This window comes from Lissotriton helveticus, chromosome 7 (assembly GCF_964261635.1).
Source record: "Lissotriton helveticus chromosome 7, aLisHel1.1, whole genome shotgun sequence".
Classification (NCBI taxonomy): domain Eukaryota; kingdom Metazoa; phylum Chordata; class Amphibia; order Caudata; family Salamandridae; genus Lissotriton; species Lissotriton helveticus.
Genome location: NC_136068.1, coordinates 121,593,992 through 121,617,078, shown reverse-complemented (window position 1 = coordinate 121,617,078; position 23,087 = coordinate 121,593,992). Strand labels below are relative to the sequence as shown.

The following is a 23,087-nucleotide window of genomic DNA, read 5'->3' as shown; positions in this document are numbered from 1 at the left end:
GACAGTAATTGCACAATCACGTTACTGTAGAACATTAGAAATCAGGTTATGAACTATTTCGTCTTAGAGCTTATGTAGTGAGACATAAAAGAATTAGGCAGTGTATTAGGAGTGAAGATAACGATTATCGTTTTTGATTTGCGTCTAGCTAGTCAGCAACCCAAGCGCATCTCCACTCTAAACTTCATCGTCATCATCATCTGAGTTTTCTAGATCTTCCTCTGACAGCGGCTCACACAAGTCCCCTCTGAAAGTATTCCACGGTGCCCATATTTTGTTCCATTTACGGGGACTTCCCCTGCTTTCATATATTGTGCGTTCGGTTACCATGATTAAATCCATGTTCCTGCACCACAATGCTAATGTGGGGCATGCCACATAATTTACTCAACCCTCTTACATAATTTGACCCTTCCCTGCCACATAATTCCAGTGGCCCTGCCTATATCATGCGCGTGTTCTGCACGATATACACGCGTGTTCCGCACGATATACACTGGCTGTGTACTGTTTTAGGCCATTTTCGATAAAACACTGTGATTGTAAACAGTAATCCGTGCTCTGCACTCCAGGCAGTGCATGTAATCAGTGCCTATGCCTATAGACTGTAGAACATACGCTGTACTCTATAGTGTAGACTTACAATAATAGCCACACACACTGTAGCTTCAAGGCGTCCTGTTTCTGTAATCTGGTTTCTGTAGTCTGAATTTCTGCTACATTTGGTTGTATGTGTTAATCTCCGCCTCCCTCGCCCTGTCCTTCCCTCTCTATGAATACCTTATGTACACACATGCTGATTGGCTGCAGATACAGAGCCCTGCTCCAATCATCCTCTACCATACAGCAAACACACACAGGCTCCACAGAAGCAAAGCACCGCTCGGCCGCCGCCTCCACTCACCTCTGCACACAGGGGATGTGTTCTGACGCCTCCTCCCCCAGGCACAGGAGAGGAAATGCCTTCGGAAAGCAGGCTAAATACACACAGGGCTGCATTAAAAGACGCTCTCTGCTAATGTACAGAGTGGCTGCTGTGTGTGGCTGGTCCCCAGTGCAGTGGCTATGCTGCACCCATTTCCAGCCGTGTACTGGCCCTGGCTGCTGTATTACAGGGCCACAGCCATGCTTCCGGCCATGTGAGGGTGCTGACAACTCAATGGCCACCACCCTGTCACTTGCCATGTACACATGCTGACTGCTCTGTGACCAAACCACAGCCCTGTCTCTTGCCATGTACACATGCTGACTGCTCTGTGACCAAACCACAGCCCTGTCTCTTGCCATGTACACATGCTGACTGCTGTATTACCAAGCCCCGACCCTGTCTCTAGCCACGTACACAGGTGGATGGCTCTTTGACAAAGCCAAGACCCTGTCTCTTGGCATGTATGCACGCTGACTGCTCTATGACCATGTAAAGAACCTGTCTCTTGGCATGTACGTACATTGACTGCTGTATTACCAAACCACGACCCTGTATCTTGGCATGTATGTATGTTGACTGCTGTATTACCAAGCCACAACCCAGTATCTTGGCATGAGTGCATGCTGACTGCTGTACGACTGAGCCATGACCCTGAATCTTGAAATATACGCACGCTGACTGCTCTATGACAGAGCCACAACCCAGTATCTTGGCATGAGTGCATGCTTACTGCTCTACGACCGAGCCATGACCCTGAATCTTCGAATGTACGCACGCTGACTGTATCTTGGCATGTAAATACGCTGGCTGCTCTATGACCAAGCCGCAACCCTGTCTTTTGCCTTGTACACAGCTGACTGCTGTATTACCAAAAACGACCCTGTCTCTTGGCATGTACACACGCTGACTGCTTTATTACCAAGCCATGACCCTGTCTCTTGGCATGTACACACGCTGACTGCTTTATTACCAAGCCATGACCCTGTATCTTGGCATATACGCACACTGACTGCTCTATGCCTGAGCCACAACCCTTTATCCTGGCATTGTACGAATGACCGAGCCACGACCCATTATCTTGGCATGTACGCACACTGACTGCTCTATGACCGAGCCACAACCCTGTATCCTGGTATGTATGCAGGCTGACCTCTCTATGAACAAGCCGCAGCCCTGTCTCTTGCCTTGTACACATGCTGACTGCTGTATTACCAAGCCCGACCCTGTCTCTTGGCATGTACACACGCTGACTGCTTTATTACCAAGCCATGACCCTGTCTCTTGGCATGTACACACGCTGACTGCTTTATTACCAAGCCATGACCCTGTACCTTGGCATGTACGCACACTGACTGCTCTATGACTGAGCCACAACCCTGTATCCTGGCATGTACGAATGAACGAGCCACGACGCTGTATCTTGGCATGTACGCACACTGACGGCTCTATGAATGAATGAATGAACAGAAACTTATAAAGCGCAACTTAGCCCAAGGGCATCAAGGCGCTAACGCAGGTCATCCAACACATAATCAGAGGGATCAGCTTTATAGGTACGCCTCAGAGAAAAGCCAGGTTTTTAAAGCCTTGAAAAACAGAGAGAGAGAGGATTGCCCTGTGAGCTCAGGGGGGAGAGAGTTCCACAATCTGGGCGCCACAGTGGAAAACGCTCTACCTCCCCATTTTGCCCTTACAAACCTGGGGACGGCAAGGAAGTTTTTATTGGAGGAGCGAAGAGGTCTACTGGGGGTATAAAGATGTGCAAGTAGCTTGATACCCTCCGGACCAGTGCCATAAAAGGCTCCATGAGACAGGCATAGAATTTTAAAGGTGATCCTAGAATGTATGGGAAGTCAGTGTAAATTCTCCCGAGCTGCCGAGGCTGAGGCAAATCTAGGGAGGTCCAGAACCATCTTCACAGCAGCATTCTGGACCATTTGAAGACGATGGATAAGACTCTTGTTAATGTCCAAATAAAGGGCATTACAATAGTCCAGTCTAGAGGAGACTAATGCCACCGTAGCCTGTTTTCGAGCATCAGGGGAAAGATAATGGGAGATCTTTCTAAGAATCCTGATAATGCCACAGCAGGTGGAAACAGTCCTATTGACCTGATGGTCATAGGAAAGAGTAGTGTCCATTAGCACCCCTAAGTTCTTACCATACTGGCGTGGGAGGGGGCATTCCCCGCGAGAGGGCGGCCACCAGTCCCGTGACCAGATATCCTGATTACCCCCAAAGATTAGGACCTCCGTTTTCTCCACATTCAGTTTCAGGAAGTTCTGAACCATCCACTGAGAGACAGCCTCCATACAGCTCCTGAAATTCTGAGCAGAATCCTTCACTGAATGAGTGAGAGAGACCATTATTTGGGTGTTGTCTGCGTAAGACAGCACCTCCAGCCCAAATGATCTAACCACCCTGGAAAGGGGGGCCACATAGATGTTAAACAAAGTAGGGCTTAATGAAGAGCCCTGAGGGACCCCACAGTGCACAGGTTTAGAGGCAGAAAGAAACTGGCCCAGTTTCACTCTCTGTTTCCTTTCGTTAAGAAAGGAAGCAAGAAGTCTCAGGGCAGGGCCCCCGACCCCTATCTCCCTAAGACGTGACACCAATATGGGTGGAGACAGAGTGTTGAAGGCCGCTGTAAGGTCCAACAAGACCAGAAGAGTGGTATGGCCCTTGTCGACCTGAGAGCGAATATTATCAACAACTGCAGTGAGGGTAGTTTCAGTACTATGATGTCTCCTGAAACCATGTTGGGAGATATCTAGGAGGGCAAAATTCCTGAGGTAAGTACTAAGATGGAGATTAAGATGAGACTCCAACATCTTTGCGGGGGCGGGAAGTAGTAAAATAGGGTGAAAATTTTTCAAGATCCCAGGGTCCAGAGCAGGTTTTTTCAAAAGAGGTTTTACAACCGCCGTCTTCCATAGGGAGGGAAAAACTCCCTCCAAAATGGCACGGTTCATAACCTTCATGAGAGGTGGAATAACCACTTCCTGACAGGCTTTCAGTACTTTAAGCGGACAGGGATCTAAGGAAAAACCAGACTTAATATTATCTAGAAGCTGAGCCATAGTCTCAGATGATAGAAAAGGAAAGGACAGAAGACTCGGGGGCTGTTCACCAGGTGGACTCCCGACCTCAGAGGAGACCGGAGGATTAAGGGATCCCATACAGGAGTTTAAAGATTCAAGCGTGCCATGAATATCCAGGATCTTAGTATGAAAGAAGGTAGAAATATTATCTCACAGATCTTGAGATTCCACTATTGAATCTACTACCTGAGGAGAAATTAGAGAGTCTATGACCTTAAAGAGATCTCTAGGGGAGTTAAGGGAGGCAGTGACTTTAGAAATGTAAGCTCTCTTTTCCTCCACAATAGCTAACTTATACTCCTTTAGGCATAGTTTGTGTTGTTCCTTCTCAAAGGGATCAAGATGGACCTGCCAGAGCCTCTCCTGCTTTCGACAACCTTGTCTCAGTTTTCTGAGTCTATCTGAATACCAAGGAGCCGAGGGACTCTTCCTTGCCGAGTAGTGCTGTTTGAGAGGGGCCAGGATATCCATTGCTCCTGACAGGGCATGCAAAAGTTCCAAAGCGGCTAAATTAATGTCCCGCGAATCGGCAGACGCCAACTTATTCAGATAGGGAGAGAGTACGTCATTATTAATAGATTTAAAGTTCCTTCTGAATTCCTATGACCGAGCCACGACCCTGTATCTTGGCATGTACGCACGCTGACTGCTCTATGACCGAGCCATGACCCTGTATCTTGGTATGTATGTACACTGACTGCTGTATTACCAAGCCACGACCCTGTATCTTGGCATGAGCGCACACTGACTGCTCTATGACCGAGCCATGACCCTGTACCTTGGAATGTATGCATGCTGACTGCTCTATGACCAAGCCAAGAACATGTCTCTTGGCATGTACGTACGTTGACTGCTGTATTACCAAGCCACGGCCCTGTCTCTTGTCTTGTACACTTGCTGACTGCTGTATTACCAAGCCCCGACCCTGTCTCTTGGCATGTACACACGCTGACTGCTGTATTACCAAGCCATGACCCTGTCTGTAGCCACGTACACAGACAGATGGCTCTATGAACAAGCCACGACCCTGTCTCATGCTACGTATGCATGCTGACTGCTCTATGGCCACCACCCTGTCTTGTGCCATGTACACATACTGACTCCTCTATTACCATGCCACATCCCTGTTTTTTGGCATGCACACACATTGACTGCTGTATCACCAAGCCACGACCCTGTTTCTTGGCATGTACGCATGCTGACTGCTCTATGACAAAGGCACGACCCTGTATCTTGGCGTGTACGCACGCCGGCTGCTGTATTACCAAGCCACAACACTGTATCTTGGCATGTATGCACGCTGACTGCTCTATGACCAATCCATGACCCTATATCTTGGCATGTTTGCACGCTGACTGCTCTATGACCGAACCACGACCCTGTATCTTGCCATGTACTCACACTGACAGCTGTATTACCAAGCCACAACCTTGTCTCTTGTCATGTACGCATGCTGACTGCTCCGTGACCAAACCACAACCCTGTCTCTAGCCATGTACACAGGTTGATGGCTCTATGACCAAGCCACTACCCTGTCCTGTGCCATGTACGCACGCTGACTGCTCTATGACCAATCCACTACCCTATCTCTTGCCATGTACACACACTGATGGCTCTATGAGCAAGCCAGAACCCTGTCTCTTGTCACATACACATGCTGAGGACTCTATGACCAAGCCATGATCCTGTCTCTTGCCATTTACACACGCTGACTGCTCTAGGACAAAACCATGACCCTGTCTCGTGACACATACACATGTGAACTGCTCTATGACCAAGGCCCAACTCGTTTTCTTGCCCTGTCTCATACCATGTATGCTCGCTGACTGGTCTATGACCAAGTCATGCCCATGTTTCATGCCATGACCAAGCCACAACACTGTTTCTTGTCATACAATGAATAGGTAGCTGTGGCCTAGTAATCGCACATCCAGAACATATAATATAGGGGTAAAGTATCAAATTGCGACCCGTAGTGTACATTGGTGTTCACATGGTATCTACATCCTGCTACCTTATGGTATATAAAGTTCAAAGAACTGAAAGTTCTTAATCCTTGAAGTAGAAAGCAATGATTACCAAGCACACAAACACTTATGTCCAGTGCATAAGAGTCCATAGGCTATTAAGTGGCAGAAGTTTCAAAAAAAGTTATTCCAACTTAAGTCAATAACTTCACATTTAACTTGATTGTGAACTTTATTGCACATCAAAAGGCAGCAAACACTTTTCGTCACACAGCGCCATTTTCAAGGCTCTAAATGAGTTCTCGAGTGTAGACTAAACCGTATCTATGAACTAAACTCCTGTAGATTAGTATACAGTTTCAATGTCTCCCTGTAGTAAATACATGATCAAAGATGGGGTCATCTGAAGCAGTATGTGCCAAGTTTGATACAAACAAAATCCAGATGTGAATAGATTGGTAAGGGAGCGAACTTGTACACGGAAGCTCGTTACAAACAAAGTGTAGTTTATAGATATGGTATAATTGCCTTGTTTCTTGCCATGTACACACCCTGACTGCTGCATTTTCATATCACAAAAAGGAAGGGACAGGGAGCAATTAAAGGTCCAGCACCCATGCTCCCATCCTGAAGTATGTATGCAAAAAGATGGTAGTTGTTCCTATAGAATAAAAGTGAAAGACGTGGTTGGAATGTGTTATGAATGGGAAAATCTTCCTTATCGAAAGGTAGAGCCCTCTATCACCTGAATATATATATATATTCGCCGCCACCGGACTGTGCGTTGCTGTGAATTAAAGCTGCTCTGAAAAGTATCTCCTCTGAGGTTGTCGCCTTCTTCTTCGTGTGGATGGCTGTTTGGACATTTTAAAGCGCTTACCAGTGGTGCTTTCTGACAACCCCTGTCACGTTTGGGAAAGAAGTCCATTGGTACTGCTTCACGGCATATACTGCATTCCTGTTAAGGAATACTTCGGCCCCGCCCTTGTGCACGGCGTTCGGGGCGGTGGAGGTATCTTACCTCTGTTTGTGGCACTCTGCCCCCGCTCAATGACTGCCGCACACTGGGGCTGTGACAGTTTGAGGAGACCGGAGGAGCAGCTTGATTGGCGGTGAGCGGACAAAGGGAACATCGAGCCCTGCTGGATTTGGGCTACCGCTAAAAGGAACATTAACACTTGAGCCTCCGCCATGTACCAGCCCATTCTGCTTCAACATATGGCATTGTGGGAGTTGTGGTGCAATTACAATGATTTGCACTACAACAGGTGTGCTTCACGGCAAGGGGGAGGAGCGGAGCCCAGTGTTCATCTAGGGACAGCAGGAAGCACTTACCAGGACTCTCTGTCGGGTGAAGGGCGCTGAGGAAGGCAAATGCGCCGAAATGCATTCGCCGCCACCGGACTGTGCATTGCTGTGAATTAAAGCTGCTCTGAAAAGTATCTCCTCTGAGGTTGTCGCCTTCTTCTTCGTGTGGATGGCTGTTTGGACATATATATATATATATATATATATATATATATATATATCCATCCAAACAAAGGTAAGCCCCTGTGAGAGAGCCACAGGTACGTGAAAATACGTGATTCTTTATTCAAAACAGCTTGCAGGCAAACAGGAAACACAAAATTTCCTCGTGCATAAGAGTCAACCTAGACGCGTTTCTGGAACAAAGTTCCCTTCCTCAGTGGCGTGACTCCCCGCAAACACCAAACTCAAGTCCTGCACCCATTACTTAAAGGTACCTGCCAAGCACTCTGGCCTTGTGGTCCTTGTAGTGTCAGGAAAGTATCCTCATGTGAGTTTTGTCCGATGTGCAGGCATAATTAAAAAAAAAAATCTTCCCCCAGTGGGTTGATGAACAGCTGGCTTCGTTGTCTGCCGCTTTTCACCAGCCGCTTTGTCACAACACCGCCTCCCGTTCTTAAGACGAAGTCGGCATGACTCCATCTCGGGCCCTCTTCCATGCGGTGGGGTCCTCTCGCGGCTGGGCTTCAGCCGCATAAATCCATCCAAACAAAGGTAAGCCCCTGTGAGAGAGCCGCAGGTACGTGAAAATACGTGATTCTTTATTCAAAACAGCTTGCAGGCAAACAGGAAACACAAAATTTCATCGTGCATAAGAGTCAACCCAGACGCGTTTCTGGAACAAAGTTCCCTTCCTGGCTGACAAATGGTCCATCAAAAGAGCGTGGTGGACCATGTCAAACGCTGCGGAGAAATCCAGCATGATCATTGCTGCTCTGCCACCCTGGACCAAAGTTTTCCTGATCTCGTCAGTAGACTTTAGGAGGGCAGTTTCTGTGCTATGGCCCTCCCGGAAGCCATATTGGGAACAATCAAGTACCTCAGCATCCTGAACGTATCTACTCAGGTGACTGTTAATCCATTTTTCCAACATTTTGGCCGGAAATAGGAGGCGAGAGATAGGTCTAAAATTATGAACATCTTTGGAATCTGAATTAGATTTTTTTAAAGGGGAATAAAAGAGGCAGTTTTCCAACTAATAGGGATTCTGCCTGCTTCCAATATAGAGTTAAAAAGAGGGGTAAGAGCTGCAGCAAAGGTTAGAGGGGCCAATTTGGCTATTTTAATCGGACAGGGGTCATAAGGGGATCCTGATTTCATATTTTGCAAACGTTTGATAGTGTCTATATTAGGGAATTCTGTCTAAGAGGTCTGAGTTTGGGAAGCAATCTTTTTATCGATACTGGATTCAAGTGGAGAATACTATTGGCACTATTAAAAGTTGAGAAAATTTCCTCCACTTTATCTAGGAAGTAACTGGCGATTTTATTGCATAGTTCCTGGCTCTCCACCACTTGTGATGTTTGTGGATTGGCCAATTTACAGACAATTTGAAATAATTATTTCGCTGAATTTTCAGCTAGTTTAATTTGGTTAGCAAAGTATTCTTGCTTAGTCGTGAACAGTAGTTGCTTATAGACCCGAATGCTTTCTTTATATTTAATTTTATCCTCAACCTTATACCCCTTCCTCCATTCCCGTTCAGAATGTTTACAGATACATTTCTGAGTTTTTAGATTTGGAGTGTACCAAGAAGCAGAGGGGTGGGTCCTTCTAGGATAAAAAGGTTTTTTGGGAGCAAGTTTATCACATGCTTCAGTGACCCAGGTATTAAATCTAGTTGTGGCATCATCCACCTCCCCAACTAAAGAGGGCAGATTAGGCTCCAAGAGATCTGACAGATATTTACATTCAATCCTGTTCCATGCTTGTATGTAACTAGGCTTTGTTACGACCTTATCATGCTTCTGACTGTCAGGGTAGGCGATCTTGAATAGTATGGCCGCATGGTCGGACCATGCTACTGGTCGCACCTCTAAGACAGACAAATGTATATAATTTGAGAAGATCCCATCCAGCGTATGGCCAGCCGTATGGGTATCCCCTATAACTAGCTGCCTCACTTCCAACCCATTCATAAATTCTAATAACTCCAAAGTATCTGAGTCTGCAATATCCTCCAAATGAAAGTTAAAATCGCCCATTATAGTAAAAGATCTATCACGTATACCTTCCTCCATTAGATTACTAACTAAATCAATAAACGGCTTCCTAGGGCCCGCGGGCCTGTATACCAAGATCCCTCTAAAATTCTCCTGATATGGGAGAGAGAGGGAGAAGGCCAGAGCTTCACACCCCCCATTTGTAATTGTTTTGAATGTGGCATTAATAGAATTGTGATACATGACTGCCAACCCCCCTCCTTTCTTGCCCTGCCTATTCACTGTGTGACAGAGAAAACCTGGGGGCGAAGCCTCTACCATATCTGGTCCTGAGGCTCCGTCCATCCAGGCTTCAGTGATAAATGCCACTTTCACTCCCAGATCTTCTATCAGAGTGGCGCATTCGGTACTATGCTTAACTAGTGACTGAGCGTTGAGCAGGAGTCCTTTTAAGCCCTGGGTACTATTCCTCCTTGTGAACATTCTTCAAGCCCAGATTCAGCAGCCTCTAGCACTTCTGCTATGGGAAAATACAAAACCAACAGTTGATGGACAGAATGCAGAACAATGTCATACCTTCACCCCAATACAGAGATCTGGGCCTAAATCCATCGTTTTTTTGCACTCCACACCACCCCAGTTCAGACATGGCCATATGCAAATCAGCCTTGACCCTGTGCCTCATGGGAACAGTCCAGCCCGAACTGCCAAGCCATGTCTTTCCTGGACCGGAATCAAGCATCCTAGGACCGGTTTCTGGCTATCAGCCGTCTTCAGCCAGGATAGCTTGACTCCAGTGGTGTGGCGAACATGAGACTCACGTCTGAACATACCCATCCCACTCGGGGTGACAAATGCAAAACCAACAGTTGATGGACAGAATGCAGAACAATGTCATACATTCACCCCAGTACAGCAGAGAAGCAATCCCGCAATTTCTGGACCAAATAAGAGAAAATCTGAGATTTGACCCTGCAGCAAAGGGTCTGGAATGCCTTTTTCTGTACTATAACCAACAATCCCAAATTGTGATGCCAATTCATAAGGCAAAAGATTTGATTTCTAGGCAAATGAAGGAGCTGCAACAATCTAAGGGGAATGCCTCCTTCTCTGGCAGAAATTAAAGGCCCCCCATGCTTGAGATATGCAGAGCATCTATATTGCCATGCCTGTTAAATTTTGTGAAACATTACAGAATAGTGTAGGAGGTTGACTTGCATTGTGTGGTTGGGTCAAATATGCTCTCCTCTACAGAATGAATGGGGGGAATATATATTATTTATTAGACATTTAGCATTCAGATATCAGTTGTCCTCGTTTATTATGTCTGGGTAAGTCTCATATTGTAATGAATCTGAGCAATGGGGTAGGGGGTACAAAGAGATAATGCTTCATTTACATACCGGTAATTACATTAGCCCGAGTCATTCCCTCCCTTTACTTCATTATCTCACTCTCTCTCGCCCTGTTCTCCAGGCCACCTGATTTGTCTGTGGCTTATTATTTACATGATGTGGTAAAGGGGGAGGGGCATATATGTAAAAGGATGCATGCTCGTTGGTTGTGTCTGAGAGACATGGCTGCCTAATATTGTAATGAACTAAAGCAAGGGAAGGACTCAGAGTAATACAATTATTGTAAGTAATTGAAACATTCATTAAACTGGGCCTCACGGGCCTAATTGAATGTCTGGAGGGGAGACAATACTCTCGGGATGAGAAGATTCTAGTGCAGGTCTCAACACACGGAACTTCCTACACTGGTGTGCTTCACATAGAAGTGTTTAGGTCCTGAGTACAAGGTGTTGGTGGTAGCATTGAAGCTGATGTCATTGATGAGGGTGCGCTTTGAAGACCACGCTGAGAATTAAAAATGGCCCTGTATACTGTGAGGGCTAACCTGCTCGATGGTGCTGGTGGAAGGTGAGGGCAAATCACAGAATGGTGAAGAGAAAGTGAATGGCTAGTGTGATTAGTTTACACAAGATGATGGACGGAGCGCTGAAACTTTTCAGACAGTCACCTCCAGTCACAGATCTGGGTTGCATCCATCATCATTCTTTAGCTCACTTCGCCACCTCAGTTCAGACCCAGCTATATATGAATAAATCTGTCTTGACCCTGTGCCTAAAGGGAACAGTCCAGCCCCAACTGCCAAGCCAGGTCTTCCCTGAACCGGAAACAAGCATCCTGGGACCAGTTTCTGGGTCTTTGTCACCCCAAGTGGGACTGGTATGCCCAGACTTGGGTCCCGTGCTTTCCATGCCACTGGAGTCAAGCTATCCTGGCTGAAGAGGGGTGAAACCCCGAAACCGGTCCTAAGATGCTTGTTTCCAGTCCAGGAAGGACCTGGCCTGGCTGTTCGGACTGGACTGTTCCCATTGGGCACAGGGTCAAGACTGATTTGCATATGGCTGAGTTCAAACTGGAATGGCATGGTGAGCAAAAAAACTATGGATTTAGGCCCAGATCTCTATACTGGAGTGAATGTATGACATTGTTCTGCATTCTGTCCCTCAATTGTTGTTTTTGCATTTGTCAACCTGAGTGACGCGGGTATGCCCAGACATGGGTCCCGGGCTCTCCATGCCACTGGAGTCAAGCTATCCTGGTTGAGGAGGGGTGAAACCCTGAAACCGGTCCTAGGATGCTTGTTTCCAGTCCAGGGAGGACCTGGCCTGGCAGTTCGGGCTGGACTGTTCCCATTGGAAACAGGGTCAAGACTGATTTGCATATGGCCGGGTTCAGACTGGAATGGCATGGTGAGTAAAAAAACAATGGATTTAGGCCCAGACCTCTGTATTGGGGTGAATGTATGACATTGTTCTGCATTCTGTCCATCAATTGTTGTTTTTGCATTTGTCACCCTGAGTGAGAAGGGTATGCCCAGAAGTGGGTCCCATGCTCTCCATGTCACTGGAGTCAAGCTATCCTGGCTGAAGAGGGGTGAAATCCCGAAACCGGTCCTAGGATGCTTGTTTCCAGTCCAGGGAGGACCTGGCCAGGCAGTTCGGGCCTGACTGTTCCCATTGGACACAGGGTCAAGGCTGATTTCCATATGTCTAGGTTCAAACTGGAATGGCATGGTGAGCAAAAAAACGATGGATTTAGGCCCAGATCTCTGTACTGGAGTGAATGTATGACATTGTTCTGCACTCTGTCCATCAATTGTTGTTTTTGCATTTGTCGCCCCATGGGAGGGGTATGCCCAGACGTGAGTCCCGTGATCTCCATGCCACTGGATTCAAGCTATCCTGGCTGAAGAGGGGTGAAACCCCGAAACAGGTCCTAGGAAGCTTGTTTCCAGTCCAGGGAGGACCAGGCCTGGCAGTTCGGGTTGGACTGTTCCCATTGGGCACAGGGTCAATACTGATTTGCATAAGGCTGGGTTCAAACTGGAATGGCATGGTGAGCAAAAAAATGATGGATTTAGGCCCAGATCTCTGTACTGGGGTGAATGTATGATATTGTTCTGTATTCTGTCCATCAATTGTTGTTTTAGCGTGATTAGTTTGTCAAGGTGCAAATAACTAATATAGGGAGCCAATGTTTTCATTGATATAAGAAGTCTACAATACTCCACTTTTTGCATGTTCCTTCGCCCTCTTCTCTGTGCTTTTCTAATACTATATTAATTGTACTTGATGGCCCCTAATATCAATTACACTTTAATATTTACAAAACAAGTCACATTTAATAAGATACTAAAATATCTACTGGACTGTAATAAGTTATTACAGTTGAGTTGTGACTACTCTGTGCCTGGTACTGGAGTCAGCAGAAGTGTGAAAGGCAAATTACTGAGCTGAATTAAGCCTGCTTTTTAAACAATAAAAGAGATAACCACCTGGTTGGATCTTTATGCTGATTTGTTTTACTTCTGAAGAAATGTTTGGACCTTAGTTATTAAGGTGGCATTGTTGTGAGTTTACTTAGTGCAGGCTTGGCGTTTATTACAAGAGATTTGGAACCTATCTGCATGTTACCACAAATCCTTTATTTAAAAGGTGCAGTGGAAGAGCTAAATTATGTGACCAGGTGTTAGTGGATTAAAACCCCTGTGCACCATGTTTAATAAGAATATTTCAAGTCATCTGGGAGATCCCTGTACTTAAAAAAGAATTCAGCTTTAGGCTTCTTTGTGCTATGTTAACTTATAACCTAGCGGTGAATCGATATATACTTATATATTGCATATATTAATCTTTCTGCTTGCTTGGAATTAACAATTTCATTCTGACAACAATTCTGCTGGGTGAATTGTATCTATTTATATAAGGGCAGTGGTCAAAGTGTGGGGCACCTGAGGGGCACTACGTGCCCATACTTTTTTAGTTTCAGAAAATTAGTTCCCCTACTTTGTGTAAAAAGATGGCCGTCCCGGGACAGTTATTTCTGCCACTTGAAATGCTTCAGCTGAAGTTTAAGGCAGGGAGTCTCCTGTGCTGTGAAACCGAGGCAGGGGCAGAGAGCTAAGCAAACCTTCTTGCCAGGGTGCTGCTGCCTGAAAGAAATGTACATGTGCGCAACTGGTTAATTTGCAAATGTAAAGGGTGCCTCGAAGCCGTATTGGCTTTAATTCATGGAATCACTGGAAACTTCCTGATGACACAGATCTATTATTTCTGATGGTTATTGTAAGGGAGCTGCCAGCTAACCTGTCATGTGTGTGCTTCAAAAAGATTGTTATAAAAACAATTTGCACTATATACAGTCACTATGTACTATCACTAATATCTATATCTTGAAATCACTTTTTTATCATACCTTTTTGCGCATTTTGTAGCAGTCAATCCTTTATTGTCGGTAATGCCTGTTTAAAATAATGACTTACATAGTCACAGTGCGTTGTGTCACAGACTGGGTCCTTGTAGCACTAAACATACACAAGTCACTATTCTCCACTACACCAACCAGGATTTAAGTCTGTGGCTCTTTGGTACAGTTCATTAACTAACAGTTTTCATGATGTCTGATAAGGCATTTTCCACTGATTAACATAACTTGCATTTAATTTTCATGTAAGCTGTTTGTTATTATATTTGTAGTTACAGAAGGTGAAACACCGAAAAAAGTTCCAAAATATTTTGGGTTTTTTAGACACCCCTTTAACCACACTCCCACACTTACTCACCTAGCCCCACTACTGAACAGCATCACAGTTCCCATACTTTTTTTCATGCACTTCGATCTCTGTATAAGGGTAGTAGTATTCATCCTCTTTATGCCTGCTTGACCTCATCAGTGACGACGTCACCTAGTCTCGTCTGGCGCACGTCATTAGTGATACTGCTCATCACTGGTGCATCAACATGACATGCGGGCCGACCGACTCGTCGCCGCAGGGGACCCTCATAAGAGGCGGACCCCTTAGTGACACAAGATGGCAAGCACAGCAGCCAAAAAAAATAAAAAATGGGGAACTCCACGCTAAATCCACTGGATGCTTAGACGAGGATGGAGTTCACCTCTCCAGGGTAGGCATGGACTTATTCCTGTTGGACCTTCAGGAAGCCTTAGGAGGGAACGACCTGCCTATCCTAGGTAAAAGATTTCTGCTGAGGGACATGAAAGCGAACATTTCCAAGATAGGTAACTTATTAGGGTCCTGCGAGCTGTGGTGGTCGGAGATCACACCACGCCTGGTTTGGCTCGGGGCACGCTCTGGGCAAGCGTTAGAAGTAACGCGCAGGAGAGTTAACGGCGCTATGCGTAGATTCGCCGAGCTGATGGGTTTTGGCTTCATTAGACATGGGGAACTCCACGCCAAATCCTCTGGATGCTTCGACGAGGATGGAGTTCACCTCTCCAGGATAGGCATGGACTTATTCCTGTTGGACCTTCAGCAAGCCTTACTATCAGCAGGCTGTGTGTAGGTAGGTGAGCTCAGGTGGGTGGCCCTGGCTGCGACGGTCGCCACATCCAGGGCTGTGGCGGAGTTATAGGACGATCCAGAGGCAGAAAGGTACTCAGGAGTATCCTATTCAGAAGCACAAAGGGTGCTGAGGCCCAATATCCCCGGGAGATCTGTGCGGTGGACCCTGGGGTGCGACGGCGCCCCGTTATCCTACGGGCGGTTGGAAACCTGGACAACCGGGGGTCGCTTGAACACTCCGGTCCTCATAGGGGGGGGTGTGAGCAAGAGGGTGGACCAATGGTTCACCGGATATGGGAGGGGCTATCCTCTCACCACAACCGCTAAGCACCGTCTGGCCAAGGCTGCGGGCTACTTGGCCTATCAGGTGGCAAGCTGCGAGGGGCGGCTTGCCTTTGGATCATCTGTAAGAGAACCCAACATGTTTTGGCATAAGATATGCTAATAAACCTGCAGCTACTTTTTCCGATCAACAAGTTGTCTTGTCTGTTTATTTATTGGATATACAATATATTATGGGGGGCTGGTGTGTGGGCCGATATTGGCACTATGATAAAAGTCACCATAAAAGCACCTGGAAGGGTGAAGACTGGTGACAGAATGAATGTACTGATTATTTATGCGTGCTCTTACATCCTCTCATCCGGAAGTGGCGTTACAATGACACTGGTGGGGATGCCAACCGCCCAAAAGGGAATAAATTATTGTCTTCCCTTGTTCCGAAATGAGGTTGTTTGCGATTTTCCTGACTATGGGCTCCGGATTCTACTATGTATTTACACGCTGGAGAAACTTCCCCCTCCCTGGTCCCCATCAGCACTTCCCTGCCTCCTGATAGACATACGGTGTGTATCGGTCCATAAATAGACTGACCCTCCTTGGCCACGCCTCCTGCCCCCGGGGTCGCTTCCCATTGGACAGGGAAGCGGGACTCGCGCGCCTCCCGCCACGCGCACAAATACCCCAGTCTTTCGCCTACCCCCGCCTCCTCTTGCTACGTCACCGGTTCCCCTCTGTCCAACCTGGACGCTGCGCGCGCCCTCTGTCGCGAGCGGGCCCGGGCTTGCGCGCGCGCGCACCCCCGCGCGCCACTGAACGGGGGACTCGGGCGGGCGAGCGCTCCAGCTGTGTGGAGGGGAGGAGCGGGGGCGCACGTGGGGAGGAGCGAGGCGTATCTGCACCTCATTCACGGTGCAAACCGTTAGCAACGCTGACAGGCACTCGCTGATGACAGAGCTGCAATCTGGGGGAAGTAAACAGGAGTGTGATTGTCGCTCCTAAAGGGTCTGAGAGTGGCAGTCACTTTCCACGGTCGTGTTCGCACTGCTGAGTATTGAAGCGCACTGACACCTTCGGGTAATGTTCGCGCTATATAAAATCGCATTAAATAAATAAATAAATAAAACCACACGCCCGCGGGAATTGCAGTCCTCTCGCTAAACTGACGTGGTCCCTGCTTGAGGCTACTTTCCCTCTTCATTTTTATATTTTTTTCAGTTTTATATAGAGTGCGATTGGAGCGCTCTAAGTGAGTACCGGTTACATTACACAAGGACACATGCGTTTTTGGTAGGCACGGGGAAATTAAGTGATTTGCCCAGAATCACAGGATTGCCGAGCCGACGCCGAGACTCGATCCTAGTTCCAAAGTTGGTAGCTCCTGCCGTTACGCCACACCCTTTCCTCCACATCCGCTTTTGGGGCTGGTACCCTTCTCACAAAACTGACTTAGCCCATACTCAGAGATATTACAGATCTAGCCTGTCGCTCTAACCTTTAAGAAAACTGTTAGCTCTACAAGCCTCCTCTTAGAGGTTACAAATCACTGCCCACCTCGGCAGAGAGATCCCCTGCTATCACTCAATCATGGGGCTGCGGCGGTGATTCATAGGAGGAGGGGGGTCTGTCAGTGCAGAGGTGAGAGTCTGTCTGTTTTGTCAGGGGATTTGTGTGTCGACCCTATGAGTGCGGTATAAAGTCATCCCAATGGGCCAGGTCTCCTAACGGAGGTTGTCCAGGAATGTTGCCTAGGTGAGTTGTTTTGTGAAAGAGGCGATAGCCCTTGGAAGTAGACGGTCGGATCTGTCAGTCCTACGAAAGATGCGCGAGGCCCTTGATCTATCATTACATATGCTCTAATATCGCCACCCTCTCTCATAGGACGATCCCTCACGAGAACCGAAAATTCCCGCTGCCTAGGACGTGCTGACTGCACCTAAAGTGCTATCATGCTTAACAGTTGAAGTTAAGAGCTATGCAAGGACCACTTGCCATAAAATAAATCTGACAGACCCCACTCAAAAGCACAACAGCGCCTCAATTTACTAACATTTTGATCATTCGTAGTTGCACACCCTTCCAACATGCCTGATAACTTCCCACGAAATATGAGTTTTTACACTAACGGATCTGACACACATGACTCGCACCCCCTCGGACTCCGACGCCCCGCCAACAGGCCCAGGCGCCCATGCCCCCCCCCCCCCCCGGTCAGATCTGACAGCCCACCCCCTCACACACAATTCACCAAAAGATCCGAAAGGTCAGTCCACCCCCTTGCACAGACCCAGAGGCCCCGAACACTGGAATGACAGGGTTCCGTTCTCACTACTAAAGAAAATAAAATCACTACTCCCCCGCCCCCTGCCCCCGCACGACTCAGAGAGCCACTACTTTCTCTCCCACGGCTTGTTCATTTAAGATGTGTGTGGTGGGGGGCGGGTGCTCATACCTAAGCGCCTCTCCCCTCAAACACACTTTCTAAGAAATTAACGAAGAGAACTGTGTGCGAGTGTGTGTGTTCGAGTGTGTGGGGGGGGGGGGGGAGTGGCTCTGGCAATAGGGTGAAAGTGAGATTTTGTCTCAGGGCGCTATGCTGCTGTGAGGAACGTAGTTTGGATTGCCACATTTTCAGAGGATAAGGCAGTGAGTGGGAGGGGTGAATGTTAAAACGTCGGTGGAAGGGTGACACGGGTCTGGGGGCTGGTGTGGTGGAGGGCTGATATGGTACAGCCGGCAGGCTGGGGCCGGATGTGCCGGTAGGGGGTAGAGTTGTGGGCGAGCTGAGGCGCTGCTGGGAGGCAGATGATGCGGGTCTGGTGGGTAGTAGTTGCAGTGGGCAGCTCCTCTCGGGGTAGCTGTTCTGGTGCTGGCTGTGGTACTCTGCGGCTGACGTGGTTCTTGAAAAGGGGGGGGGGGCAGATGTGATGAGACACATACAGCGTGAGTGCAGGCGTGACGTGTAGGGGGGGGGCTGTGGAAATTCTGTGCCAGATGTGCTGGTCTGGAAGGGCGTTTTGGGAGGGTGTGGGGGGGGGGGGGGGTATAAGCTTGCTTTGGGGACAGATGTGACCGAGCAGATATTGTGATATCGTAGGGAGACGTGTACGGGTAAATGCAATGTGATCGAGACCCAGTGCAGGCGTGACGTAAAATGTGTGCCCCCACGGATATTCCTCAGCCTTTGGCTTAATGGGGACCCCACCCCCTGATGGGTTAGGGGCCCGAATATCGGTTGGGGCTCCGCAGGGGCTGCAGTGGCCTGAGTACAGATGTGTGGGTCTGTGGGAGTGCTGGGGAGCGTGAAGGCGTTGAGAGACGGGGTGCGAAGGCGGTTGTGGGGTGCGTGGGAAGGAGAGCTAAAGGTGATGCTGCGTGAGGCAGATGTGCTGAGCCGATTGGAAGTGTGTGTGGGTGAAAAGGCTGGCGTGTGTCTGTGTTTGGGAATAACAAGTGGGGAGGGGGGAAGGTGTCACGTTCCACTGTGTGTGCCTGGGGGAGTTTTTGGGGTGCGGAGCTGTTGTGTCGTCCTGAGAGGTGATGTACATGTGTACATGAATCCCATGTTCCTGAGTGAGTTTTGGTGTTGTTGCTGGGTGACAAGGCATTAAGTTTGCCGTATGCGTGTTTGTGTAACGACGAGGGTTTGGTGCAGATGTGCCTGTGTGTGCTTGGGAGTGAAATCTGTGTGTGTGTGTGTGTGTGTGTGTGTATGTGTGTATATATATATATATATATATATATGTATATATATATATATATATATATATATATATATATATCACGAATCTATAGCTTTTCTCTATGTGAGCAAGGTCACAGGGTGACCAAAACATTAAGGGATTAAGGAAAGGGTAAATAAATTAATATCGCAAGACGAGAGGAGTTTGTGCTCTGTTTTCGGGTCCGTCAATCACAAGGACGGCGAGGGCGACTTTGGAAACCTATATTATATATATATATATATATATATATATATATATATATATATATATATATATATATATATATATATATATATAGGAAGAGTTGGGTGTGTGTATATATATATATATATATATATATATATGTGTGTGTGTGTGCGTGTGTGTGTGTGTATGTGTAAAGTTGTAAGGGAGCGAGGACTGGTGTGCCTGTCAGGTGAGGTGTGAAAGTAGGGACCTGTGTGTGGCAGGACAGATGTGCGCACATGGAGCGCGGCATTGCGTGTGCACGAGTGAGAGAATCCCGAGTGTGCGCCTGTGTATGTGCGTGAGGGAGCCCTGGTACGGGGACAGACAGGTATGCCTGCGCGTGTGCGTCCGCGGGGGTAGCTATTAGGGCTGGTGTGTGTGCGCGCTTGAGCGGCGGGGGCCAGTGTGTGTATGTGTGCGAGTGGTCGTGGGAAGGGTAGTGACATGCCTGTGTGGAGGGAGGGGATGCGTGTGTGACTGGAGCTGCAGGCTGATGGACCTATGCGTGTGTGCACGCGAGTGTGCGGAGGGGGGTGTTGCTCTTGTGTGTCCGTGTGCGTGAGCGTTAGGAGGGAAGAGGTGGTGATGGGCCGCTCCGAGGATGCCCGGCTTCTGCGCCAAATCCGCCGGAGCGCCGAGGGGCGGGGAGCGCAGATACTCACGGTTGTGGCATGAAAAGGATCCCGGGGAGAGGAGCGCGGCCGCCTCCAGCAGCACATCCGCCTGCCCTGGGGGTCCGTGTCCGCCCGGCGCCCCGATGGTCCTCCCGGGCGGGGAGCGGAGGCTAGCAGCGCCGGGGAGCGGAGGGCAGCAGCACCGGGAGGAGGAGGAGGCAGCATCGGCAGCGCGCCTGCGCGCGCCCGCCGCCCCCACTCACTTTCCAAAGCAGCCACTGCAGCTCCTGCGCTCCGGCGCACGTCAACCAGCATCCAGGCGAGGCGTGCACACACGAGCAAGGAGCGTGCGTGCACACCGGAGCGCTGGAGGGCTGTGCATGCATGCAGGAAAGTGCACACACTTCAGAGAGACGATCTCAAAAGTGTGCACAAAGGCAGGCAGTTCTGAGCAGGCAGCAGTCCACACGCGAGCAAAGAGCATGCAAACATAAGTAACGTGCATAACACACTGAATACACACCTTCCAAAGAGAGAGCATGTGGAGTGTGCACACACCGAAGTTAGCATGCATAGACAGGCGAGGGGGATGCATGCACGCGAGCTCAGTGACCATGCCTGCGCCAAGGTGAGTGCACACCTTCCAAAGAGATGACGTCAAAATGAGCACTTAACGAAGTTAGCTTCCGTGCACAGGCGATCTGAGTGCGTGCACACGAGATCAGTGAGTGTGTCTGCAACAAGTTCAGTGCACGTCTTTCAACGAGACGATGTCTAGTATTTGCACGTATCTCACGAGGCCATGCACACAAGGACAGAGAGCTACCCATAGGCTAGCATAGAATGCATATATACTCCAAGAAGAGTGCACACGCATTCCAAGATGATCTCAAGAGTGCACCGTTAACAACAGGAAGAGAACGTACAAGTGCACAGGAGCAGCGAATGGGCACACACCCACCAGAGTACATACTCTCTGGTATGTCAAATAAATCCCGAGAAAGGGTACCTCAAGAGAGTTCACTTACTGAAATGAGTATGCATCCTACGGAGTGAGAGACACCGGTGAAATGATTTTAAGTGTGTGTGGATACCAGGAGAGCACACACTTTTTCGGGAGTGTGCACACAACTAAATGGACGTGCTCAGTTTTTCACATGAGCTCACACGAGGCATCCCCCCTACTTCGACTTGTCCATCCAGAGGAAGGAATGCACACTCTTCAGCAGTGGCACACAGGAGTGGGGAGGCTGCACACAGGTAAAAGAGCGCACACGCACTCGAGGCATATACGAAAGAGCACGAATCCCAATGCAGGCGAACACCAACACATACCCCCTCCCCCCCCCCCCCATTCATAGGATCATGCATCATGCGGGTAATGCAAAGATAGGTGTCCAGTGTAACACTGAGTGTAGGAGCAGGGAGCACCGAGCGCCTACACTCGGTAGAGGATGTATCAGCTAGACGTGTGCACGCCCTATGGTGCACACAATCAAAAACTGCTAGGAGAGTGCAGGCTTCCCCACAATGTTTTTGTACAGGGAACACACCCGGCAGGAGCGAGGGTTGTGCAAACGAGCTTGGCCGAGGAGACATAGTAGTAACACCCAACTGTGCTCGCGCAGGAATAAGAGAAAATGTAGAGTAGACACAAGGGCGGGATGTGCACTAGAATGAGAAATGCCCCCTCCACCTTCAATGGAAGTAGGAGGACATAGCACGTGCACACTGAGAAAGCAGCACGCACACGTCGAGAATAACAAGGGGCAACGCTCGGAGCTTACACTCAGAGTGGAAGTCGTGCCTGGATGGAGAACATGGGCTGGAGTGGAACATCCGAGACCGCCACAGAGACGGGCATGAGACAGCTGGACCCATGGGAATCTGCCTGCCCTGCCCGAGAATACAGTCCCAGCAGAAATCAGAGAGGGGCGTGCACAGTTAGGGAGTAATGCCATTTCACGTTAAACTAGCGCCACGTAGCGCCTAGAAGCCATTGTGTGCCCTCATAGTGCTTTAATGCTCACATTCTGGATTCTGAAACACGCAAGCAGTTGCGCAGAGGCAAGACAGACGGTACCACCACCAAACCTTGGTGCGTACACGGTACACTCCCTGGGGCCACGGATATCCCCACACGCCCAGGTAAGAGCTGCTGAGAAGTATACGCACAGACGACAGACGCACAATCTAGCGTGCCTGCTCACATCACGACGCTGTGCAAGCAGACGGGCGGCATCCCAGGGCCTGGTGTGCCCACACTGACACTCCACAACATACCTACAAGTACATAAGGGGCAGAAGACACGGCTCACACCATAGTGCACCTCAAGGGCGAAGGAGACACTGCAATTCTTGGTGGGTGGCGGGTGGGGAGCATGGGTACAGGGCAGCCTTGGGGCGAGCAGAGCCGTGGGTCTGCCTTGGCTCTGAGGGCCACAACACGAGCCGAGCCATCAGAAGATGTAAAAAGGCCGCAACGGTCATGAAAAAGTATGAAAAAGGCTCATTAAAATGGAAAAATGTATTTATTTCAATATTTCTGAGTGTCTCAATTAAATACGAAATTATTGAAAGTCATTTTCTACAGAGACTGAAGTGCACACAGATCGAACTGCGTTCCCAGAGGTGTGTTACTGGCAGCGCCCCCGTAGTACCGGGCCATTGTCCATGTTTTTTCACCTCAAGCATCAAGGTTATTGGCTAGTCTACCCTGACTTTAGCCTGGAGGGGCTGTGTTGGAAATGACCCTTTCTGCAGGGTCACCCAAAACCTTTCTCCTTTCTCCTAGCCATTATGCTAAATTAGTTTTTTTGGCTATACGATTCGGGATACTTTACCACTGCTAAGTAGTCTAAAGTGCATATGCTCTGTACTAAATGGTAACATTGGCTTATC

At 48.5% G+C, this 23,087-nt stretch overlaps 1 protein-coding gene across 1 annotated transcript in view; it reads right to left on the bottom strand.

Moving 5' to 3' along the window:
• The window catches only part of RGS19 (regulator of G protein signaling 19), a 265,173-nt gene extending 244,762 nt beyond the window's left edge, over positions 1–20,411 (bottom strand). The window contains exon 1 of the mRNA XM_078651657.1: positions 20,235–20,411. Coding sequence (XP_078507783.1) covers positions 20,235–20,411 — 177 coding nt within the window. The remainder of the gene's footprint in view (positions 1–20,234) is intronic.
• Between the last annotated feature and the right edge of the window lie 2,676 nt (positions 20,412–23,087).